At 32.4% G+C, this 27,586-nt stretch overlaps 1 protein-coding gene across 1 annotated transcript; it reads left to right on the top strand.

Annotated features, from left to right (window-relative positions):
• Positions 1-1,586: 1,586 nt before the first annotated feature.
• On the top strand, positions 1,587-26,537 carry LOC122514627. Its single transcript, XM_043631561.1, has 5 exons — positions 1,587-1,679; positions 1,992-2,275; positions 8,596-9,648; positions 16,060-16,176; positions 26,278-26,537. The coding sequence occupies exons 3-5, from the start codon at positions 9,531-9,533 to the stop codon at positions 26,535-26,537; spliced, it is 495 nt and encodes a 164-aa protein (XP_043487496.1). The 5' UTR covers positions 1,587-1,679; positions 1,992-2,275; positions 8,596-9,530.
• The last annotated feature ends 1,049 nt before the right edge of the window (positions 26,538-27,586 follow it).

The following is a 27,586-nucleotide window of genomic DNA, read 5'->3' as shown; positions in this document are numbered from 1 at the left end:
CATTGCATATATATATATAATTTATTTTTTTATAATATATAATATAATATATATATAATATATATATATATATATAATATAATATATAATATAATATATAATATAATATAATATATAATATAAAATATAATATATTTTTTTTATTAATTTTACATATCTATATATATGTAAATATATGTACAACAGATATTCGCATAATTGTATCTTGAAAAGTAACAAAAGGGTTCGCATGAACGAATCCTTTCACAAAGCACTGGCTGAAAGCTTGAAAGTATAGCACTGAAAGAGAGAGAGAACTGAAACAAACCCAACATAGTCCGTAGAAAATAGAGAGTAGGGGAAAGATAGAGTAGGGTAGAAAAGACCACAGGTGTACTAGATGTTCTCATAGAGAAATAAAGAAAGACAGATATATAAAGACAAGGGTGTATGTGTGTGTGTGTGTGTGTATGTGTGCGATAGTCAAAAAGGAGGGTTGTTGTTAGCTCAACAGGGGAAAAAGAAATCAACTTAGGCTAGGTTTGGCTAGTGGCTTGTGAATCAAGAAAGATTTATATAATGGAAACCAAAATAAATAAAGTAAATCAATGTATCAATAATTATGAAAGTGATCTGACATAAGTCATAATACATTTGTTTTTTCGCGGTATTTAAAAAAGATTATATTTGAACATCACATAAATTCCATATAATATTGAAATAACAAACAGTATCCGACGGATCATTTTTGACAATATCGCGTGAAAATTACATTGAATTCATTTAGTTTAAAATAACGTGTAAAAATATGTGTGAAATATTACTGATAAACTTATTCTTTTTTTCTTTTTTATTTTTTTAAATATTGACTTAGATCACTTTCACAATATTATGTCACAAATATATATGTATAGAAAATATTTAAAAAAAAAAAAAAAAAAAAAAAGAGAAGAGTATTCAAGTCAAAGCACGCGAATGGTTCATATTCATAAAGTATTACCATTCTTCATCTATCTTTTACTCATTTATAGTGAGCTTTAAAGCCAACCAGGGGGGGGGGGGGTATTATAGATTTTCTGAACAAATTCTTACCGATAAAAAAAAAAAGAAACGGAAAGAAATAAAATAAAATAAAAGAAAAGAAAGAAAAAAGAAGCCTCGGTTGTTGAAAGAAAAGAAAAATGAAGACAAAAAACTACTAGCAGTAATACGCTGAAAAGAGGAAGTGCGTAAACCGATAAAGGCTTATCGAAATAGAAAAAGAAACAAAAAGAGTGGGGGAGGGGGTTGAAGAGGGGAAGGGGGGATGAAGAAATCGTAGAGAGAAGAAGAAGAAGAAGAAGAAGAAAAAAAAAGAAGGAGTAAGCGAGAGGGGGTGGGGGGGGTTTCCGTCCAGGGAATTCTCACCCCTGCACCACCCTTCCTTCCCACCTGATGGATGGCCTGGAAGAGAGAGAAGGTCGTTTTCGGGGGTAGTATAATAAACGCAGGGCAAAAGAAATATGGCGACCGATCGAAGGCAAAGTTGGTGGGTGGTGGTAATGGTACTGGGTGGTGGGGTGGTGGGTGGTTGGTAGTTGCTCGTGACGCATTCCACACGGCGTCTTTCAGCGTCCCTCGGCGGCGCCACCGTCAACCAACCCCCTCAGTTCGATTGGAAGCACCGGCCGGCGTCGGCGGAAGCCGCGTTGCTCTCTCACGTTACTATCGTGTCTCGTTCATTCGTCTCTTTTCTCTCTCTCTCTCTCTCTCTCTCCCTCATTCACGCATACTGAACGACAGACAGACAGACAGATAACACGTATACTCTATCACCTAGACATTTTATATATATACATATATATATATATACATATATATTTATATATATATATATATATATATATATGTGTATATATAAATTTAACATCAGAAAATTTGGAGTATACTATTCTCTTACATCGGAGTGTCACGGAAAAATAACTATTCGTACGTTTTGCGTCTACTTTATCTACTTTACCTATTTTACCTAGGTACCTAGCTACCTGTCTGTCTGTCTACTTGTCTACCTTTACCTGCTCGTACGTCTGTTTGTCCTTCCGTCCGTCCGTTCTACTCTTCAGTAGACCCCCGTCGTTTACGCGTTAACACGGTTTTCCAACCTTTCCCATACCATTGTTTCGCCAAGTTTTCCGAAATAAAAACAGGCGGTATTATTAATAGTTACGAGAGGAATAACGAATAGGAAGTGAAAGAAGAAGAAGAAGAAGAAGAAGAAGTAGAGTTCAACGCGCTGTGTATGTGCGTGAGTTAATGTGTATGTGTCAATGACACTCTTTTTAACTCGCATCATTTTCTTCTTTCTTTTTTTTTTTCCAATTCACTTTTCTCAATCAATTCGATTCTTCGTCATTTTCTTTACGCCGTTCGTCATCGTTTACGTTGCTGTCTGTGTGTGTGTTACTTTAATACCCACCCCCCCAGATCTTTCCCCATTTCATTCTATCTCTATCTCTGTTGCACTTTCTTTCCCTATTACTCTCTCTCTCTGTCTCTCTCTTTCTATATGTTTCCTACACGCGAGCTTTTTCCCCAACAGTTGAACAACAGGGATCGATTGTGTGCGTGTGTGCGTGTTGTTTCTTCTTTCTCTCTTTCGCGTGAATAGAATCGAAAGAATTCTTCATAGTTAATTTAACAATCTTTTTATTTTCCCCCCGTTTCTCTTTTGCATATTTCAATCGGTTTCTTTTTCTTCCCCACACGTCATTCGTTCTCGCGTTTCGACGATTATACTTTTGTTTTTTTATTCGTTCGTTTGTACGTTCTCTCGATTAGGGTGAATCAAAAGTTCGTGCGTGTTTATTGTGTTGCAAATTGTTTTTCAAACTGCACGATAGGGGATTGTGTTTATTTGATAAAATTTACTTTGGAAATATTTAAGCTCTGCCCCCTCCTTTTGCATTTTTATATCGATACATTCGAAAATTATTAAAAGTAGAACAATGGTCCAAATAAAATGGATATTTTAATTGGATTAGTTTTTTTACTTTGTGTACAATATATTTAAATTATCCAATTTTTGTTCCATTAAAGTGTAAATTACGAATAAAACGTTCAAAAGTATTTTGATAACTGCTAGGGAATAAAATATAAATATAATTCGGAGTGCAAATGATTGATTGATATAAATAATAAACTCACGAATTTTTGATTCACATCCTAATTCTAACACAACGTGACATTGAAAACGTACGATCATTTTTATTAATGTTGGTGAAAGATAGAAAAGGGGTGGGAAAGATAGAAGGGCTGGAGGGATCGATAGTTTTTTTTATTTTTAAATTAATTTATATATATATTATTTATATATAATAATAATTTATTTTATAAATTTTCAATCGCTTACCTTAGGGTTAATACAAGTTAAAGAGTAACGTTCGTAATGGGTTATCTTCTTTCGTAAGGTTTAGGGATAAGGGCAAAAGGCCAACACAGAGAGGCAAGTTGTTAGTTAAGTTGATCTTTTAACTACCGTTAAGAAAATTATAATTGATTTATACAGAAGGGTAGGAATCAACAGTTACATACGTGCATCTCTAAACTACTATTCGTATCTGTATATATGTATGTGCGTGTGTGTGTGTGTGTGTGTATTTTAAACGTTGATTTTTTTATTTCCGTTCGTCTAGCAAATTCGAATTTGTATTTCTCTTTTCGATGTTTGTTCATTATTATTCCTACCCTCTTTTATTTCTTTTTTCTGTATATATATATGTGTAAGTGTATATATGTAGATCGATTTTTGTAACACTCCGACGGTATAACGAAAATTAATATTCTCTCTGCAATGAAATAACGAATATTCATGTTACTTTCTTTTCTTTCCCCCCTTTTTTTCCTATTAATATTCGTTGATTTGCCCTTGTTTATTTCTTGTTTATTAAAAATTACGACAATTAACCGACGAGAAATAATATTAATAATAATAATAATAGTGCATTACTTTTCTTCCTACATGATATTTCAATTTCTACGTTTAACAATTAAAGAAAATTCATGTTACTTTATCTTCTTTCTTTTTTCCATTTGTATTCAATTGATTTGTTGTGTTGTTTTTTCATTTATTAAAAATTACAATTACCGACGAGAAATAATAATGCATTATTTTTCTTTCCGATTTTTCAATACCCTACGTTGAAACATTTCATAAAAATGGTGTTAACACCATTTTCTTTCTTTCTTTTATTTTTTATTATACATGTTCAAACCTGTGTGCGTGTTGTGTGTGTATAAGTGAGATTATAATAATATACGTCATACCACTTGACAAGTTTCTCGTTTAATTATTAGTAGGTAGAAATAAAATTAGTTTACAGATTTGAATCGATTATTTTACAATTTTCATCTACGATACTACAATCTTTTTTTTTCCTCAAGAAAGATTTTCAAGCACAAGACGACACCATATCGCAAACCGTCGCTTTGCCAACACTCCTTGAACACACACACACATACACATACATTTTAATCTTTCGAGAATACGTGCAAAATGTCAATAAAATGTCACACGTGGACACTTATTGGAGCGTGTTTTAAATACAACCACGCGTATAAATTCATATATATATATATAAAGTATTATCAAGGTTTTCCCCTTTTGACGAGGACACACTTTCAACATTGATTTTATTTATTATTAGTTATTATTTTCTACGGTATAAGCTTACATTATTGGTTAATTATTTTTGTAACAGTCTTTTGCAAATTAATTTCCGTTTAAAATAATTTTCATTTGTTGTCTGTCGTTATTCTTATTTTCATTTTGTAATTATATCTCGTTAAACGGGAAATAAAATATTTGTTGAAAAATTGTTTTGGTAATAATGAGAAGAGAATCCATAAAGAGTATCAAAAGCATAAGAGGGTTAGGGGAGGGAGGTGGGTGGATATCGTGTTACTTTCATCTAACATAAGGACAGGTCATTTTCAGTATCATTATACTTGGAAGGATTATAATTAAGGGTAGACAAAAAAAATAACTCAGGTGATTTGACTATTCGATAAAAAAAAAAAATAAAAAAAAAACAAAAGAAAGTAGGGAAAGAAAGAATACAAACGTTTATTTGAATTATCGTCATCATTATAGCAAGAAGCAATAAAATAAACTACGAGTTTAATTGCTCAACGATCCGATTAGGTTCGGTCAGGAAAAGAAAGAAAAAAAAAGAACTAAAGTTTCTTTAATTACAATAGTAGTAGTAGTAGTTAATATCAATAATGATAATTATTAATGATTTTTATTTGAATGCATTCGAAGGAAATCATAAAATTGTAAAACATTGTATGCTACTTTATTTTTTACTTGCAAATTTATAAACGGAAATTTGATAGAAAGGAAGAAAGTTAATAAAAAAAAAACAAAAAAAAAAGGAAAAAGAAAAAGGGAGAAAAAAAATGACTGAAACGGGGAAGGAGAAAATAAAAATAAATTGTTTGTTTAATTATTGTTATTATGGTGAAATGAGCATGCTACCGAGAAAGTGTGCGTTTACGTGCGTGCATGCGTGCGCGCGTGTGTGTGAGAAATAAAGAAAGAGAGAAACGTAATCGTTGAAAAAGTGTCACGCTCGTGCTTTCATTAGACATTTTAAATAATAGTCCGGAGGATAAATGGGCCGGCAGAATTATCTTTCCGCTTTTTAAACCCTTTTTTAGATTATTTTTTGTTTGTTCCTTTTCTCTCAGGTTTCGAGTCCGATGATCGACAATGCCGATAACTTTCGTTCGTAACAGTTTACGTTTAAATTCTTCGTTTTATTTTCTCTGTTTTTTAATCTCATCGTTTAAAATTAAACAACTTCGTCGCATTTTTATATTTTTTTTCTTCTTCAATATCTTGGATCCTTGTTTTCCTTTTCCTTCAACGATCGACGTTGAAAGAATTGAATTTTTCCTTTGGTTTAATTTATATATAAGACAAATTTAAAATATAAATAATTAAGATTCGCGTATTTTTCCGTTCAACGATTTTTAATGACAAATTATTCGTAATCAATAATTCTACTCGTTCGATGATTTTTCAAATGTCACGATAACGTATATTTAATGGATTATTTATCATTAGTTCTATATATATACACTTTTTTCTTCTCTTTTTTATACAAAAAAAAAGTATTTCGCAATATTAAAACGTTCGACGTGCTTTCATTTTTAAATATCAACCGTACGTACGCGTTCAAAGTGAATCCAATGATTTTCTGTTCCCGTTAATACGAAAATTTATTTCGCATCGTTCGTGACTCGTATCGAATTACAAATTTTTCGTTTTAATTACTCGTTCATTCTCTCATATATTTTTTTTGTCATATAATTAATATCCCTAGGATTATTTATATACATATATGTGTCTGTATGTATTCGTAATTGCATTAAATATATATAACGTAAATTATTTTCGAACGTAAATCAAATTTTACTCGCTCCGCGTGATTTTTCCCGGATACAAAAGTACGCGATTAAAGATAAATAAATGAATTATTTAATTAATAACAAAAGAAATAAGAAAAAAGTCAAGAAGATTGAAAGAGAGAGAGATAGAACACTTGAAACGTTATCTTGTATCTTTTTTAAATCTTTTTAAATTACAAATAGATTAATAATAATTTGATTAGAAATTTTATACACCATAAATACGTATAAATTCTAACAAGAGAAGATAATAATATTCGTGATAATATATAATCATAATCAACATAATAATATCACTTGAAACAATGTCGAGTTACAATCGACACTGAATAGTATAATATATCTTTGAAATAAATTGATGTTGAGACAGACAGACTCGACTTAGAAGTTCAAAGGGTTAACAATCTTACGATTCACTCTGAACACTTATACATATAAATGTACAAGTACATTATACACATAGTTACATTACATAGAGACATACTTGTACATATGTCATACCTTTCTTAAGATAAGAGCTTTCGACGGGATGGTTAATATGCACTTTCCATCTCTCTCTTTCTTTCTTTCTTTCTTTTTTTCTGTCTCATTCTTTATAAGCACCCTTATACATACATATATATATGGTATATACGTTATCTTATATTTTTATCTATCTTTTTAAATTACAAACAGATTTTAATAATAGTTTTACTAGAAATGATATACATCATAAATACATTTCAATTATTTCACGTGTGATTCTAACAAGAACATATATATATTTTTTTTTTTTATCATTCAAATATATATTAATAATAAAATTGGTGTGTGTACTTATGTACGCACGTAAGAAGTTATACTTCTTTGCCGTACCAAAACGAACATAACCTCAATAACCTCAAAAATAACTTCAAAAAAAAATTTCAAAGAAAAAAAATAACTTAAAAAAAATAATTATTATATATATATAAGAAAGAATAAAAAAAGAAAAGAAAATATCAAAATATAGATATCAGTCCACACTAAATATAAGACAGATAAGGTAAAGCCCCCTCGGTTGGCCAGTTAAGCCGTTTTCTTTTTTAGAAAAATTATATTCATTCAATAAAATAACTTACATCTAAACTAATGGTTTAACCTGTAAGCTTGAGCTTTCAGCTTTGAATAAAAATAAAGAAAAGACAAATTATTCATAAATATTTTAATAATAAATTAAAAAAAACATAGATTTGCAATGTCCCTATTTTTAGCCTACTTTCTCCCTCTTTTGGCCACGCATGTCCCCTCATTTGGCCATGCTAATTTATTAAATAAATCAAAATTGAATAATTCAAAACTCGTGTACAAAGAAATTAATGACTCATTAGTATTAAAAAACTAGTTGAATACTTTATGTACAAATATATAACCTCAAAGCGAATAGCCATAAGTTGGCTAATGATAAAAACAGAGGCAATAATACTGTCTCCATGCTTGGCCACCATATTTTTAATGGAGAATAATTAAAAATCACTTAATTTTCAATTTCTATAATAATTTTAAGCTATGTTAATTGCAGAAAAAAAAAATATTTTGGTTGCTATTGTCAAAAATGAAATATATAGGTTAATAAAAATCACAGTATCCTTACCTTACTTAACAAGAAACCATCCAAAAACAGAAGTCTTGCACAACTTTATTTTTTTTCGTTTTTAAATATTTTTAAAATAATCCGAATTACTTTCAATGATATTTTAAAATTAGAATTTTTTTTTTAAAAAACTGTCACCATGTGCACATCAGCATATAATTTATAATCACTGTTGTGGCATAAAGTGGCTAATAGAGGGGGCCTGGCCAACCGAGGGGGCTTTACCTTATATTATACGCGATACTATAGGAATCGTACGTAGGATCTACGATTAGGATAAGTATTCGAAAAAGGGAGGTAGAGAAAGGGGAAAAAACAAAAGAGAAATGCAAGAAGAAGGTAGAGAAAGTTATTGCCCTAGGATCATCCCTTTTTTCCCTATCCCTTTTTATTTTCTCACTCTTTTCACTTACTTCCTTTATATATATCTATTTCTTTCTTTCTTTGATTCTATTGAGTGAGAGAGAGCGAGAGAGAGAGAGGTGGGGAAGGGGTGGTAGGTGAGTGAGAGGGGAAAATACGTCCACTTGACACGATCTCGTATTGGTTCGCAGGTTTAAAGGGTTTCGATCGACGTTACACGGTTTCCCTTCGAGACACTCGACCCTAGTGACTGAAAGTCCAAAGGAGAAAGAAAGAACGAGATAGAAGACAAACAAGGAAAGAAAATCTAAGAAGAACAAGAGGAAAGAAGAAAGAAAGAAAGAAAGAAAGAAAGAAAAGGAAAGGTGTCCTATCAACAGGACACGAGTGCTGTGTTTTCGTGTATACGTGCTTGTTGTTGTTGTTTTTTTTTTATATAGATATATAAAATATCTGTGTGTGCATGTGTGTGTGTGTGTGTGTGTGTATTTTGCTACCCCCCGCACCACCACTAAACCTCCCTCGTTTTTCTTTCCTTTTCTATCTAACTTTAACTGTGTTTCCTCGACGTATATTTTACACTGAAGAAAAAGTAGTTGAAGTAGAAGAATAAAAGAAATAAGAATAAGAATAAGAAGAAGAAGTAGAAGATCGGACAAGAGTCACGGTTACTATAGTGCAAAAAATACGAATAAAAAGAAATAAGAAGAAGAGGAAGAAGAAGAGGAAGAAGAAGAAGAAGAAAGAAACTTAGATAAAGAACGGGGTTGGTGAAAAGCACCGAAAAGGAAGAGAGAGAGAGAGAGAAGAAGAAGGAGAAGAAGAAGAAGAAGGAAAGAAAAGAAAAGTTTTGCGAAGAGTTAGTAAACGCCTCCGCCTCTTTCTCCTCCTCCTCTTCCTCCTCCTCCTCCTCCTCCTCATCCTCTTCCTCCTACTCCTCCTCCTCCTCTCTTTCAGAGTGCGTTTTAAAAAAATCCGTCTCAACGAGAGTTTACCGGAGGAATAAATAAATAAATAAATAAATAAAAAAGAATAAGAAAAGAAGGAAGAAAAAAAAAAGTAGGAAGGAAGAAAACGGGATCGATCAACGTTAAAAAAAAGGGCCGTGCATGTTTAACCGTGGACTATGGCAAGGATTTGTCGTAGTCGTCAGATTATCATGATTCTCGGCTACCTTGCTATCGCCGTCGTCCTTGGACAGAATCCTGTCGATGAGAAGACAACCTTTGAAGCTGCTTTTCAAGGTAATTTATATTTATATACATATATTCTTTTTTTTATTACATCTTATATACTATAATAGTTATTTTAGGGATTCAAGGTAAATAAGTTTATAGTTTTATGATGATAAATTTAGCGTTAACGCATTTATCTTCTAATAAATATTATGAATCAATTTAATTTATAATTTTTAATTACGAACAATTTTCAACGTTTTATTATGAATTTATCCCAAAGTCGGATCAAAGTTTTCTTCGAGATTTTCCACAGAATTCAGGATCGTTTATTTTCTTCATCGTTATTAATTTCAAACAAAAATCCTATATTGAACCCCATTTCCCTCGCGTTATGATTTTATATTAAAAATTGTTAAAGAGAATTTCAAGGTCGTTAGAATCCCTAAGAGATTTCCCTTTTGTGGCGAATGATGATTGAAAGTAGCAAGTTATTCCTTATGGATCTGGAGTAAGTCGAACGGACAGAAAAGCTCACCCTCGTCATCGTCCCGTTTACAGGTTACTCGAATATACCTAAAGGCACCACGCAAATGTGTTTGAAACAGTCAACCCATGAAGATATCCGAAGTGGCCCCCATAGAACTTTGACTCTTCACCCCTTAGTCTTCTTCAATTCCAACCCTTTTACCCTTTTACCCCTTTAACGTATCCTCCCCCTCCCCTACCCCTAACCCCCTCCACCCCAGAATGTTCAACTCGTCCTCTCATAAAAGCTGTCAGGCTTCTGAAGAAGACCCTTCATGATTTTAAACTCGAGCCCTTTCCTTTTTTTCTTTTTTTTTTTTTAACACCCTCCCCCTTCCCTTTTCAACATCCAATCATAATTAATTTTTTTATCTACTGTGCGTTACTCCCTCCCTCGCTTAAACTACGTCCCTCTGCTCGCGTTCAATTATACTCGATCGATAAGCGAATATAACTCGCGTATTATAAAAGGATTAAAAATGATTTATTTTTTTTTAAACGAACGTGTGCAAAAAAAAAAAAGAAAAAAAAAAATATATATATATATATAAAACCGATCGGCAATTGAAACGGATCGATTTTCCAAGCGACATAGGTACACTGTTTTCATAGACTTCACAAAAGAGCCCTCTCTTCTCTATTCGGTCTCTGTGCTTTCTATCGAAGCTACCTGTTGACCTCGGAAGCTTTCAGACATGGACCTGTTGTCTTGTAACCCACAAGAGTTCACGATTATGTCGCATTAAATATATATAACTTCATTAATATTCTATAATAAATTGTTCTAAAACATTGCATCATAATATATTTAACTGTTAACTACACTTTGAATGCTTTGGGCGCATATACGCGCTCTCTGAATTTTTTTCCACCTTACTCGGTTAACAATTTGTTTTCTCTTTTAATCTTTTATTTAATCAAAATAATAAAATTTCATTCCGTTTATAAAGCCTCATAGTTCGTATAATTATCAAAGAAATTTTGTAATAAAATTTTCGTTAATATCGAAGAAACACTAATCGTTGTTTATTCCTATTATCATTCGTAATTTATAACTTGCTCTCATTTATCTCGAAGAAAATTCATCAAGAAGATAGGAATAATAATAATAATTATTATTATTATTATTATACAATGCAAACGATCATTAATCCAATATATTTGAAAACCATAAAGGGAAATATGTATACCACGGTGTTTTGTAGGTGTGCACCATGGTTAAAATAAACTCGTCGGCCGTCGGATTTGAGCGGGCCGACATGCTAATAAAGATAAATTACATTATAAGTGATGGTAAAATGGTAATAGTAGTAGTAATATAATAGTAGTAGTAGTAATAGTAGTAGTAGCAACACCAGGAAGCTACTTTCGTTGCTCCGGTTATAAGCGACACCTAAAATACCTCGACTCTATCTCTCTATCTGTTCTATTTGAAATACACCATAGTTGGTTTGGCCCATTGTTGTAGAGTCCAACAATGATTTCCAACTAAAACTGGGTAGTAGCATAACAACAACAACAACAACAACAACAGCAACCAAACCGCCACCCCATCTCCGGTATGCCAAGAATCGTTCGGCCTTTGGTCAGATTTTAAATGTTTGCGTCGGTTTGAAACAGTATACGTCGAAATTATTGGTCCCCCCCAGTCCCCCCAGCTCCCCCAACCCCTCGTCCCCCGTCTATTGTCATGTCCTCTCGGATTTGTAAGAGGGGTTGGGGGGAAAGATGAGAATAGGTATACGATATGACCATGGGGGTTGAAAACGTTCAAAGGAAAAGGGTTGGGAAAAGGGATTGGTATATCAAGGAAGGAAAATGGGGGAGGGGGGGGCCCGGGGACGGAGACTGGGAAAGGATCAGAGACACAAGAGAGTGAAATATTACGTTTCCTATATGAAACCGAGATATGAACGACAAAGTATGTTCCTTTATATATATGTGTCTACTATCCTATACCTTGTATAGGTATATAAAGGTATATAAAGGGTTGACCCGTAACCGGTTACTTCACTGGGATTGTTATACTAGATAGAGGAAATAACAAAAGTGTAAAATCCTGACATTTTTTGGTCACTTTCTTCATGTCTCCCAGTAGTGTCCAAAAGCCGATTATTTGGGGCTTTTTGTCGTTAGCTTGGATTTCGAAACAATAAGATTTCTATTTATTTTCTCGACCCTTTTTTTTTTGTCTAATCAAATTTTATTTCTCATCTCGGGTGTTTATCGTTCCAATGTTTTGTTCACATGAGTTTATTCGTTTGTTTGTTGGTCGGGTTATAATTGGGAGGTAGGTTAATCTTGATTAGTTTTTAACTATGGTAATAAATGTTAAGGAGGAAAAATATTATACGTGTGATATTGTTCGAGGAAACGTTGATTACATTGCATGGTATCACAATTTTGTATATTAAAACGTAAAAATTGTAGTAATATTTTCTTTACAAAAATTAAATTCGTTTTTTGTATATGAAAATTATTCCAAAAAAAAAAAGAAAAATAGAAGATATTCTATTTTCTTTTCCAATTTTTTTTTTTCTAACAAATGTCTTCTTACTCTAATTTTTTTTATACACATTTACCTTCTATAATATCTATTTTAATTCATTTATTTTTAATTCGTCTTTCAAAATAAAAATAGATTATTCTTTATGTATATATATATATATATATATATATATGAAATTATAATATTTTTTATTCCAATTTTGCTGTTTTTATCTTTTACTTTAGATCCTTCCTTAACGTCATTGTCTAAAAATAATGAATCGCACCTTCGCGTTGGTCGCAACTAACGCAGTTATCCCCGCTCGAGATGGTACGATTCAAACAAGAAAAAAAAGAGAAATAAAAAAGGAAAGAGCATCCAAGGATGAGGATAAGGATGAGAAGAAAGAAAGAAAGAGTAAGAGGAAGAATAGGATGAGGAAGAGGGGGGACTGGGGGAGGGGGTCGAGATATTACCAGGAACTCTCGAGAGTCTTTCGTCGTACCGTTCGATAAATGCTCATCCCCTTTTCTTCCAGTCCCCTTCCTCATCCTCCTCCTCCTCCTCCTCTTCATCCTCTTCCTCTTCCACCCCCTAGTCTCCCCAATGATAAGCAAAAGGGGTTGGAGATGGAATTGGTGGTGGAAGCGGAGGTAAAGGTAGACGCAGAGTGAAGAACCGGAGACAAGGTATATAGTATTCGGATTATTCTACAGGCCAATGTACAACTTGATTACATGGCCAATTTACAGAATCCCGTTGGTACATTGCACATGCGTGATAGGCTGCATTGGTGATCGATCGTGCGGCAAAGGATAGAATAATACGCGAGTTAACGTATTCCACTATCGCTTTTACAAAGATCACGAGGCAGGAAATGACGTTTATATTATTAAGGATATCTATATCTATAGTTGTATGTATCTATTAACTCTTTGAATGCTTTGGGCGCATATATGCGTGCGTGTTTGTGCACGCTGTTTTCTTATTTTATTCTATATTAATTCATTTAAATATATTCCGAATTGTTGATCGTAGAATCAAATGTTTTAGACAAAAGTTCAATTGTTTAACAGCTCATATTGTCTGATATTGTTAGTTTTTTTGTTTAGATCGACGCGCAAAAGTCACGCGAAGATCAATTATGATTTTATGCAGATTCTTATTATCTATGTAAAAGTATTAAAGTACTTTTGTCCGAAACATTTTTTTCCTATCATCAACAACAACAACAGTTTCGAAGATATTTAAGTGGATCGATTATAAATGGGACACCCTGTATATATGTATATGAAGTCGAGAAGAGTTTAGGGGTGGTGGTGGTTTAGAGGGAGAACTTATGAAAGAGGAATTATAAGAGCTGTGTGTCAGGACGTCGCGTAAGAAAGTTTTATGATCTCTCTGTGTCATACTTTACTTTGCAAAATTTCCTTTCTCTCTCTTTCACACACACATACACACACAAACATTGTTTAATTAGCTTGACAATGAGAAAATTTTGTTGTATATTTATTTACCTTTCATGGAATACTATCTCTTCATATTTTTCTTTTCTTTTTTATATTAAACCTAATTGATTTCGTAGAGGACAATTAATTGCTTTCTTTCTTTTTTTCTTTTGTTAATGAATATTATATTTTTCCTATATATAAATACGATTTTTAAATATTAATTAGAATTGATTGGAGTATATCAAGTATAAATGAATAAGAAAAAAAAATATCATTTAGAAGAGAGTGCATTAACCCTTTGAATGCTGTGGGCGCATATATGCGTCCGACGAAAAGAATCCACGTTGCTCGAGGACGCGTATATGCGCTCGTCAATTCGTTTTCTTACCTACCACTTTGGTTCGAAATTCTTTTTGTTTAATTCTATTAAAATAGTTCACATTAGCGATAAAATCATTCCATTTACAGCGATTACAATTGTTAGGCGGGTTCCGTACCCAAAGGGTTAATAAATTATAAACATTTTCTTCATTTGTCGTGGCATTGCGAACGTTTTTGTTTCTAACGAGAGAGGAGGATTAGTCAAATTTTGATCACAAATCTTGATAAATTGTCTTCTTCGTTTGTTATCTTTATCGGGCCAGGGGTAATTACGTTTTGAATTGAGTGTTATAAAAAGATAATAATACAAGTAAAGAAGATGGAAAAACAAAAAATAAAGAAAAGAAAGAAAAGGTAGCAGAAAAATCGTCGATCATTTTTGCCTTTGACGATAATAAAATTGAAGAGGGCTTGGATTATATTCCCGTATTATATTCCCCTACATTTTCTTGCTAAAAAACAACGGGGGTGGAGGAGTTACTACGACCATTACCGCGAGTAAGTAAAATGTACCAAGGAAACTGGTTATATGGAAGGAAGGAAAAACGATGGGGAGGGGGTGGGTGAGGATTGGCTGCTGAGAGAGGTTGGAAAATTTAGCGAGAAAGTTATAAAATTGGCTTTATGAATTTTCCGTTGGTAAAATGGTCGGTGTGGGGGTGGAAAGGAACGGTATTAGGAGCCAAAAGGGGGCTAAGGGGGCTACGGGGGGTAGGGTTTTGATAGTAGTTTTGGGGCTACGGGAAAAGTAAATTTTCCATGGCCGTCGTTGCGGGCTTTTGCGTTATAAATAAGTCCTCGGTGGATAAGGGATAACGATTTATAAACACGCTAGCCAGAGGGATAAAAATGGGATGTCTATCCTTGCCGGGTGGTTTGTAGCCACACCCTCTTTGCCACTCCCGTTTTTACCCTTCTTTTTTCTGTTTTTTTTTTTGCTGTTGTTGTTCGGTATCCCTTTCGTCTCCTCTTTCTTTCTCTCTTTTTTTTTTATTCATTAATGGAATCGATTTAAAGTTGATACGTTACTTATCGAACAATCTAATAATATGATTAATAATGGTTATGTATATTGGGGTTGTCTGTTCAGTTTCACGCATGTTATTCTAATCGTCTAATCATCTTTTATCTCATGAGATATCGTACATTTGATAATTAGAAAATATAATAATTGCTTTGAGATATATTAATTGAATAAAAACGTATGAAAGTAAATGAAGAGAAGAAAATGAAATAGTATATATTACATATGTAAGTATTGTAAATAGAATTTAGTAGATTCGAGTGTTCGTTCCGTTTTCGGACTACTCGAGGACCTCCCATCTTGAAACGAGCTTTCGTAGGAAAAACAAGCTTTTCCTCGAAGACCCCCTCGATTTCTCCTAACGCATACAATCTCGCGAATGGAATTTCAAGGTAGTTGCTTCCATTCTCGAAGGACTTTCTAAAGTAGGAGTTGGAGTAAGGGTTGCGCGCGCATTTTAAGAAAAGAAAAAGAAAAAGAAAAAGATGAAGAGTTTGAGTTAGAGAGAGAGAGAGAGAGGGGGGGAGAGAGATGTTTATAAGGGATGTTTATTTTTTGACGTCGAATGCAAATACTTTTTCTAGAAGAATGATCGTTCTTGGTTTCAGGAAGATGCGGGCGTAGATCTCCCTGCGAGCATCTTTGTTACGAACTTCACGACGGGATGTATGAATGTGACTGCAGGGACGGGTACATACTTCATAAGAATGGATATAGTTGTGCCGGTAAGTTTTCGACAAATTTATATACATATAGGTGCATGTGTTATCATGAAAGATCAAAACTGGAGAATGTCAGGATTCACGTGCCAGCTTGGTATATGACCGAAATAGTAATGCATAAGAAAATAATCCAAATATTCGATCTTTCATCAACTTATTTGGTATGTATTAACAATTACCAGCTGGATCTTGACATTATCCATATATATGTATGGGTTATCGCGAAAGATCGAAACTGGAGAATGTCAGGATTCACGTGCCAGCTTGGTATATGACCGAAATAGTAATGCATAAGAAAATAATCCAAATATTCGATCTTTCATCAACTTATTTGGTATGTATTAACAATTACCAGCTGGATCTTGACATTATCCATATATATGTATGGGTTATCGCGAAAGATCGAAACTGGAGAATGTCAGGATTCACGTGCCAGCTTGGTATATGACCGAAATAGTAATGCATAAGAAAATAATCCAAATATTCGATCTTTCATCAACTTATTTGGTATGTGTTCAAAATCACCAGGTGAATCTTGACATTATTCATATGTATATATGTGTTATCGTGAAAGATCGAAATTTTGCTATTTTCTTCTTTTCATTTTCTGTGTTGATTTATTTATTCTATAAAATAGGAACTGTCCTTATACCGAATAAGAAATATGCGAATACTACGTTTCTTTTTTTAATCTTTTCGATTTAATCGGAAATATATTGCTTATTTCAAAGCAATATTTGATATATAACGTGTATTTTCATCAGGTTAACGTATATGTTATTTGTTATTCGTAAGAAAATATTAACGTTGAGCCCTTGAAAAGAAACATAGATGATCCCATTTCGTAATTTACATTTTGATTATTCTTTTCTTCCTATATAATTTTTTTCATTCTCAAAAATTACTGCCTTAAGAAGAAATATAACTACTGCAGCGTATCAGGAAAGGAATATATATCCTATGTTAAATCTTTTATAACCCCCTCCTCCCCCTATTTTTTGCTTCTCTCATTTTTCATTAAAAATATGTCCCGTCGTGCTATTGATTATTCAAGATTTAAAAAAAAACACACCCACACACACGTATACCATACGTTATCTTTTCCGTATATTTCTTTTTCTTATTCAAATGCAGAAAGTATGATATTTCTAATCCGTATGGATCGTAGATCGTTTGTCATTTACTTTTTTTTAAATTTTTATCTGTTATTTCATTTGTATCTTCTCTCTCTCTCTCTCTCTCTCTCCCTTTTTTTTTCTTTTTCATTCTATTTTTTAATTTCTTCGAACCTTTAGAAATAGGTAGCACGTTGTAACGATCATCATTTCTCACCATCTTTGGTACTTGCCTACGGTTCGTGCAAAATAAACCGTGTTAAAGTTCTTCTTTTCTTTCTCTGGTATTCCTTCGAACCTTTTCCTACGAACCCTTTTCCTTTTTTTTTTGCCTTTCTTTCTTCGAAAGTACCGAAGCGTTGCTCGTTAGCGCGGAAATTGCGTGTCGTTAAAAAATTACGAAAGACGTCGGGACGTCTTTTTCTTATTTTTCTTTTTCCTCTTTAATTTTCTATTTTTTCTGATCTTATTTTTTCTTTTTCTTTTTCTCTTGCTTTTCTTTTGTTTTGTTTTGTCTTATATTTTTTCTATTTTTTCTATTTTTTTTTTTTTTTCACCACTTGGCACGTTTGTTTTTTCGCCTCGTAGGACCGTGGAACTTTGGATGCGAGAATAATATGGTAAAGAAAAAGAAATTAAGGGACAAGAAAAAAAGTAGAAAAAGAAAAGGAAGGACAATAAACAAGGAAAAAATATAATTCAAATATAAGAGAGAGAGAGAGAGAGAGAGAAAAAATAAAAAGGGAGAAGAATGAATTATTGGGTTACTTTTATTCTAACAATAAGTATTGTATGAAATTTTCTTTTTCACTTAACTATATTCACAGGATACAATTGTTTAATTTGTTTCATTTTAACAAAAAAGAAAAAGAATATAAAAATTGTATTAAACATTATTGGAATGTTCGATCAATTATTTTCCAAAATAAAAAGAAAAAGTTAAAATATATGGTTACCTAGAAATAATATCCGAAGTTTTAATTTAAAAAAAAAAAGAAAGAAAAACCGAGTCATATATATATATAGAAAAAAAATTTAACAGAGGAAAATATACAGTCAATTTAGAATAGAAAATTGATCAAACCCAATTTACTTTAAAAATTCGATACAAATTTCATTTCATTTCATTTCATTTCTTTTCTTTTCTTTTTTTTTCTACTATTACTACTTTATTAGTAATTATATTTAAACAAGTTATATATATATATATATAAATAAATTTAACTTTTTCAATTAATTTCATATAAGAAAAACGAAAAGATTAAGAGAACAAACTAAAATTATTTATTATTATATCGAATTTATTATTATAAATAAATTATATTATATTAATTTATTATATTAATTATATTATATTAATTTATTATTATATCGACAAAACCAATATCGATATTTTAATAATAACATATACAGAGAAAAGTTAGCGAGCTAGAGTGGGGGAAAGGGTTGGTCGAAAAAAAAAAGAAAAAAAAGCGCGCTAACTTTTGGCCGGTTGTTACCAATTGTTCGGTTGCAATTCCGAGATGATGATAACTGCCGAAAAACGTGTTAACGTTAGTTTCCCAACGTTTTACAAATTGTTTTCAATATTTCATATTACGCGGGGCCCGAGGAGCCCCACGTTAAAATGAAACTTTAAACTCTTGCCTTCGTGTTAGTGCTGGCTTTTGTGAAAGAGAAAGAGGTGGATAGGGGGAAGAGGGGGGGGGTGTTCACGTTATTACGGTGATACAACCGTTACCATTTCATAGTTTTATTTCCACGAAACTTTTTCACCTATCATATCCATGTACTTGATCTTTTCTCTATTGCGTTTTATATCTTACTATAATATATATATATATATATATAATATTTTTTTCTTCGGGGAGCCAATTTCATTTATCCATTTTTTCCATTCCCATATTCATTATCCAATTGGTTTTAATCTCATTCTTAATTAACAAATATAATTTTATATTTTTTATAATAATTAATATTTTTCATAATTTTATATTTTTTATAATAATTTTATAATAATATATTTAAATATAATTTTATATTTTTTAAACAATCATTTGACCACTCACGAATATAATTCATGTATGCAATATGATTTCATTTATTATTATATAAAATGCAAATAGACTTTTTTTAATATTATTAAATACATAAAGTGATTTAATATTAATTAATTCTCTTTCTCTTTCTTTTTTCGTTTGATCTATTTTTAAAATTAAGAATAATTAATCTAAAGATGGCAGGTATCTATCTACTTTTTCAAATAGCCCCTATCTTCGGTTTTAAACTTGATTAACCAATTCTCTTTCTTCTTCTCTCTCTCTCTCTCCTCTCTCTCTGTCTCTCTCTCTCTCTGTCTCGTTTAGTGATTATCGATAACAATTATAAAAGATATCAAATATATTCTTTTTACCATGAATCATCCTCATCGGTTCTCCTACGTTTGTAACTATTTCGTTTCATTCGTTAAAACCATCCCCCCTCCTTTACGTTATCCTCGTTTAACGATCCTCAACCCCTAACCTTCCCTCTCCACCCTTCCTCGCACCCTTCCCTGTCTCTTTCCCTTTCTCTTTCTTCCTTCTGGTTATCAATAATACCTAAAGCATTTTTCGTGTTTCTTTTTTTATTTTGTTTCTCATCATTAACGAAACACTTATTATTTGTCAAAATTCATATTTTTTTTGTATTTACAATTAGACTTTGAGATACGAATTGTTTATTATTTGAAAATAATTATTAATAGGAAATGTTGTTCTCGTATAGAAAAATCGTTATTGAAATATATTTTTAAATGACTTTTGTTATTTTGATTAGAATAATAAAAAATGATCGCGATATCATTTATCGTTTGTGATCTCGTGTATTCGATTAAACTTGTATGTACATAATAGATACGTTAATCATTCGATCGGAAAAAAAAGGAAAAAGAAAAAGAAACAAATACGATGACACATGTTCGATAAGAAAAAGAGAATATCAATTTGACTATAATCATTATTACGACACGGGATATATATCATCCTATTATACGTAATATATTTTTACTTTTTATTTTTATCATATCGTTTCTTATCTCGAAATTGTCAATCATATTAATGTTTAATTAAATTTCATGCGAATCGTATAAAAAAAAAAAAAGAAAAAGTAATATTATATTATAGAAATAATTTATTAATTATATTTCATGAGAATCGTATCAAGATTAAACAAAAAGAATAATATTATTATATTATTCAAATAATTATTATAGATTTATGTTTTCTGATAGTACAAATCATTTTTTTCTTCTTCTTCTTCTTGTTCTTATCAGTCGATAAAATATATAAATATAAATTTCCCAAGAGTTTCGACAACGTCCTTGAGTTATCGTTCATCGAACTATTATCTAGATCGTTAAGGATGATTTGTCGGTACAATCGGAAACAAAAGTTAATGACATTTTCATCAAATCCATATCTCTTAATATCTGTTGAAATAGATGATTTAAACCAACTATTTTTTTTTATAATTGAAATTTTTGTTTGTGACTTCACTTGTTTGTGATTCACGGTACAGTCACAAACAAAAGTTATTTTACAATTTTCACTTAAATTGAGATTTTTATGTTAATATTATTAAAATGATCACTAAATTTCATTCTTTTAGAAACTTTATATCAAAATTTCAATTATAAAAAAAAAATAGTTGGTTTAAATCATCTATTTCAACAGATATTAAGAGATATGGATTGATGAAAATGTCATTAACTTTTGTTTCCGATTGTACCGACAAATCATCCTTAAGTAAATCGTTTTAAAAGTGTATCGAATTGTCGGTTCCCTTTTTTTATTTTTATTTTTTTTGTTGTCTTCTCTATACTATTATAGAAAAAACCCGAAACAAAACAAAGTTGAGAGTACAGTGAGAGATGAATGCATCTCACTGTTTCAGAATATACAATTCAACGGATATGCAATTCGTCGAATGGGTTGCACTCGAGTAATTCGCTATTGAAGATCGATTCGTCAACGATGCTGAGCAGGTTGAAATTATTCGTCTACCGGGATATTCCGATATTCGGGTGGCGAGGGTGAGAGAGGTGGGGGCGGGGGTGGGGGCAGGTGATAAAAGGTCCAATAAAAATAAAATGAAAATAAACGAGGTATCAAGTATTGCCGAGAAAATTACTAAGTATTTGCATGATTTTTTTCTACATTTTTTTATATATATATATTATATATTTATTCTTATATTTGTTTTACCAATCATATTGGTGGTGAGAAAGATGCGAAATAAAGATCGTTGCGATAATAATTTAATTTTTGAGAGAGAGAGAGAGAAAAACGAGGATTTTAGAACAATGAAGGTAAAAAAGTAAGGTGTGAATACTGTTTGAAATATTTCATCTCGATATATATAAATATAATTAGATAAAGTTTATATAAATGACAGGTTAGCGAACTATGTTAATAATTAAATTATAAAGATTAAGAAAAGAAAAGAAAAAAAATTAAAGGACACCACTTTCTTACATATTTAAAAAAGATGGATTGTCTTTGTTCGTAATTTATCTTATTGTCAGTCAAAAGTCAATGTTTCCAATGTAAAAGCGCGATGTTAAAGCAATTGCAAGTTGGTGGTGTCGTTTATAATGAATTAAACAAACGAATCAAAATCTATATATATACATAATAACGTGTTTTAAAAGCTTTGTGGAAATTCGAAGATCAGATCGAAGGGTTCATCGTTTCCTTCTTTCCTGTAGAAGGTTAAACTGGCTCTGTAAATTTCTTGAATAAATCCTTCAGCTAGGTCCCTTCGTTTACGATTACCTGCTTTAATGGTAACGTTACCCTTGCATTTTAATCCCTTGCAATGGACTTTGCCACCTACGCTAACATGGAAACGCGCGGTCGTTGGGCTGATTTGAGATATCGATACATTTTCAGGTATATCCTCCTCCCCGATTACTTGCGGTATGATTTCTCCGTTTGGTAGTCTGTAGAAACGAAGATCCACGGTTACTTTGTTGCATTTCAATTGTTTTATCGGCAATCCCTTGCAATCGGAATCGACGATTATTTCGACGGGACGTTTGGGATCTTGCGGGCCCCTTTCTAATATGATCTTTTTAGTGTAACTAACAATTTCATCCGAATCGTCAGCGCCGTAAGATTTGGGATCAACTAAACGTGGCACGTTCGGCATAACCGGAATAATTGGTACGTTACCTCTGTAAGATTTTAAAGAATCTTCGACATCGGCGCCGTACGATTTAGGATTGATTACTTTAGGTCCTTTAGGTTTGATCGGAATAATTGGTATTTTTCCGCCGTGTCCTCTGATTCTGTATCTGTAAGCTTCGCCGTAACCTTCATCATTTCTCGGTCTGGGAATTGGTATGAGAACTGGTACAACTTGGTTATCTTCTCCCTTGAACCAGTCAACTCCGACGCCAATGTTGCCACTGCATTTGCTTCCGTGACATTCTACTCCACCGGATATATGTCCTCCCGCTGGTTTCGGGGTTAGGATAATAACGCCGTTTGCTGCTACGAACCAATCGACTCCGACCTTGATACTACCGCCGCATTTTGATCCGTGACATTCGGCACCAACCTCTACCCTGCCACCGGCTGGTTGTGGGACGACTTTTGGAATAAGATTTCCATTGGCATCTTCGAACCAAGTGATTTGTACACCTAAGTTTCCTGAATACTTCTGTCCGTCGTATTGAGCACCAACTTCAATGGTACCGGCAGGTTGCGCTACCACGGACGATGGTATCGGTTGGTTGGTACCATCTCCCGCTACGAACAAATCTTCACCTACGTTGACCCCACTGCTGCAGTGTTTCCCCTTGCATTTAGCTTCAACGTGGACCTTTGTCTTGGCTAATTCAGCTCTGGGCACACCAACCAGACTTTTTCCATCTTTTCCTTTGAACCAATCGACGATCACTTCCTTGGCTTCGCCTGGTCCAGATCCAGCCGACAACAGGGACGACAAATCTTTGCTGACTTGGTATTTCCTAATGCAATGACCTGCATTGCAACTTAGTTCACTGTCGTACTGATTTTCGTTGGATGGTACTGCTACGATCCTACCATCTTCCGATTGAAACCACTCAACTCCAACTTTGACACTACCACCGCATTTGCTTCCATTGCATTCGGCTCCGACCTCCACTTTACCGCCAGCTGGTGCGGGCTCGAAAATAGGAACCAGTGTACCATCCTTGCTTTCGAACCAATCTCCTTTGACATTGATGTTACCGCTGCATTTACTTCCCTCGCACTTTGCGCCAACTTCTACCCTCGTTTTGGCTACCTCTTCCTCGCCGTAATTCTACAAATTAATTCATTCATACAACGCGTCGTAATTTGTGTTTTTCTTTTTTTTTTTTTTTTTTTTTTTTAAATTAGATTTTGTTTTTATTCTTACTTGTACTTCTCCAAGTGGACTGGCATAAGTTATCGCCCCGATGGCGATTAAAACGAACAGTCTCTTCATATTATTTGATAATCCTATTTTACATACAAAATATATATAATCAATCTATAAATTATATAAACAATTATATTTATTTAAATATTACGAACAAATTCGTATTAATATTTCGTACTATTTCGATATGATATTTAATTAATATAAATAAAAATATATTAAATATATTTTATTATATATATATGTAATGTTTTACTTACCAGTACTAGTACCGTTGAATTTCAATTGTAATCTGCCGATAGTTGGTACACGCTGGCTTATATACCAATGAAAAAATCAAAAAGTAATGTGCGTATAATTATCGGGGAATCACATTTTCGATCAAAACGAGGGAATAACACACTCCCTCTACCAAACGTGTATTTGATTCGTTGATTTTGGCACAATGTTATCCCCACCTACCCCTTCTAGCCTCCCCCACACACATCCCCATACCTTGCTCATCCGATTACGTATCTTTTCAATGTTCCAATACTCGCTAATCGTGAGCTTCATCCAATCATATTATTTGTTGTCAAAGATCGCCTTGTAAAATCATCCAGTTTTTTTCTTTTTTGATAAATATCTATTCGTATGATATTTACACAAGTGTAAGAAGACACTTATTATAATCAATGACTATCATATTTCATTCATTATAACGATACTTTTTTTTCCAAAATTCAATCGTAAATCTATCTTTTTTTTTTAAATTACGATTAACGTATTTTATAATAATGTTTCATATTAAATATTATTATTATTTTGTAATATTTTGTTAATGACTATTACATTTCATTTATTAGAACGATACTTCTTTTAAAGTTTCATTCGTAAATCTATCTTTTTTCTTTCTTTTTTAAATTAGGATTAACGTATTATATTATATAATGTTTCACGTGTATTATTATTATCATAATTTATTATTTTGTTCATTTCAAATATATATAATTCTGCATCATTATTAATTTATTATATTTACTTTACCATTCGGAAAATGATTTAATTACATACCCACCCCCACTCTCCTCCCCTCGGTTAAGCTCTCTTTCGGGCCGATATTAGTTATCGATTTTAATCGAAACTCGTTTCGTTTGTTAGAAATGCATTTCGCGCGTAGTATTTTTTCTTCTTTTTTTTATTTCTTTCTATTTTTTTTTTCTTTTTTTTACGAGATATTATTACCATTTCGAAACGTTCGAGGGGAGAGAAAAGAAATAAGAAACGAGAAGAAGAAAATAATAATAATAATAATATTAATAATAATAATAATAAAAATAAAAATTCAATAACAAATCCAATAGTTCTTGCGATATTACTTGTTATACGTGTACGTACAGGCCTATTTGTGTATGTGTGTGTGTATGTACGCATTCGATTATATTAGTGCGATAAACGCAGGGGAAACGGTTCTTTCTTCTTTTTATTTTTTATTTATTTCCTGTTAGATTGGAGTTGGGGGTTGGGGGAGGAGGAGGAAAGGTTAAATTTGTTCGATATCTGGATTATGAGTTCGATTAACAGAAATCTTGAGTTTCCATGCGAACGAATCGAATGAATCATATCGAATTGCAATAAATTATTATTATTATTATTATTATTATTATTATTATTATATACTTTATTTAAGGAAATAATGACATAAGAGAATTTATAGCCGAGTAATTTTTAATTCGAAAGAAAAAAAAAGAAATGAATTATCGAAATATTCGAGAGACACATTTGCACATTTGTATTTGATTTTCGAGAGTTTATTAATTACCTTTGTGAATAAATTTGGAACTGTAAAACTCGGCTGATATATTTTCTTTTTTTTGATTCGTTCGATTGTACGTACTATTTATTTGTTTTCTCTTTTTGTTATTTAGCCTCCCCCGACTGCCCACTCATCCCACCCCCATTTTTGTTCGTTCGACAAATTTTCAATAGAATTATCTAATTGAAATCGACTGGTAGAAGAAACATCGATAGATGTATTTTTTTTCTTTTTTTTTTTGTAATCTCGCGTCATACGAAACGCGTAAATAAACATTTTGTTTCCTAACTGGGGTCATCCAACGATTGATAAAATTTGCATCTAAACGATAACGTACGGGATTAATTTTTCAACGAAACAATTTGATAAGAGTCGCGCGATGATCTATCGATCCTAATCTTCCTTGGTATTCCATGATCAATGAATAACCGTGTCAGATATATACGTTTGGTATATTTTTCATTACTTCAGATTTATGATATTGTTTTTTGTTTGTTATTACAAAATTGAAACAAAAAAAAAGAAAACTAATGATCCGTTTAATTTCTTAGATTTTATTCAATTATTATCCTAAAATTAATATTAAACCGACCACTGTAAAAAAAAAAATGTAAGTTAAACGCATAAAATTATACACATTATTCGTTTTTAAATAAAATCAAATACATTCAGTATCGATAGATTTAGTATTAAATATCTCCTAAATCTTTCTCTCAAATTTGATTCAATACCAATAAATTATTTATTTTCGTTTGTTTTTATTAGAATTGAATGCGACGTCACCGTCGACCAGTGAATTCGGAGAGCTCGTAGAGGATCTGGGAAAGAGACGAGAATTGAATTGGACACGGAAGACGAGAAGATGCAGTCGACGATATCCTTTATATGCGTGGGTCATCGTCACAGATACTCTGGACCAACACGCGAACGAGAATTCACCGACAAATGGAACAAAAATGACCGGTCAGTCAATGGAAAGTCCGAAAGCCCAGACAGTGTGTCTTTCCAACGGCTCAGGTATATAATCCCATATATATTGTGTGTGCATATGTATTTACTATCGATTTACGTTCAATCTTACGAGAGTTTCCACCTGAAATACAAGAGAAAAGGAACAAACAAAAAACAAACGAGAAGAAATAAAATATATTTATGTACTCAACCGGCGTTATGATAATAAAACAAAGTTATCGCGAAAAAAAAATTAAAGAAAAACGCGATGCAGTAAAAATTATTATTAAAAACAAAGAAAACACTAAGAGAGAGAGAGAGAGAGATATTAATATCAATATTAATTATATTATAAAAAGAAAAACAAAGAATCTCGAAAGATATTAACGAAATTATCGATTCTTTTCGACGTTAATTATTTATTTTTAAACGGAAATTTGATTTTTCTATCGATGTTTAACTATTATGATAAAATAAATGAAAGGAAAAAATATATATATATATTATAGAAACAATAAATATATGTCGTACGTTAGACGACTTTCATAATCATCGGTGTTTGCGCAGCACGTATACCAAACTAAAGTGAAATTTATGGCGTTAGCATGGGTTGCATGTGTGGATCTCTACCTTTTACCATGAGATATCACGTCCTCAGTCGTAATTTTCCCTACGGTGTCTAACGGGAACTGCTGCTTATTTCCCTCCCCCACCCACCCCCCTCCCCCATAGCTCTTTTTGCGGAAGCTATTCGTCTTGTCATTCGGAGTTAGATTTTGCGGTTCTTTTTTTTGCAACCCGCCTTTCTCTAATGGCAGAAAAAATGTGTGTGTGGGTGTGTGTGTGTTGTGGTGTGTGTGTGTGTGTGGTGTGTGTGGTGGTGTGGTGTGTGTGTGTGTGTGTGTGTGTGTGGTGTGTGTGTGTGTGTGTGTGGTGTGTGGTGTTGTGGTGTGTGGGTGTACGTGTATTTCGATCAGATATCGTTTGTCTTTCTTTCTCGCGAACCATCGATGTCTCCTTACCGAGTAAAAATATTTTCCGTACAACTGGTTCGAAACATCCTATTCTTTCTTACCCTTAACCAACTTCCACCCCCACCCCCACCCCCACCATCGTACCTTTT

This window comes from Polistes fuscatus, unplaced genomic scaffold, assembly GCF_010416935.1.
Source record: "Polistes fuscatus isolate 324 unplaced genomic scaffold, CU_Pfus_HIC Scaffold15, whole genome shotgun sequence".
NCBI classification, from domain to species: Eukaryota; Metazoa; Arthropoda; class Insecta; order Hymenoptera; family Vespidae; genus Polistes; species Polistes fuscatus.
The sequence above is the reverse complement of the archived record's forward strand: the minus strand, read 5'-3'. Positions and strand labels throughout refer to the sequence as shown.

Excerpts from the sequence above, each read along its gene's own strand:
- LOC122514627 (XM_043631561.1), top strand. The coding sequence starts at position 9,531 with ATGGCAAGGATTTGTCGTAGTCGTCAGATTATCATGATTCTCGGCTAC. Across the intron at positions 9,649-16,059 it reads CTTTGAAGCTGCTTTTCAAG|GAAGATGCGGGCGTAGATCT; the intron begins GTAATTTATATT and ends TCTTGGTTTCAG. Across the intron at positions 16,177-26,277 it reads GAATGGATATAGTTGTGCCG|AATTGAATGCGACGTCACCG; the intron begins GTAAGTTTTCGA and ends TGTTTTTATTAG.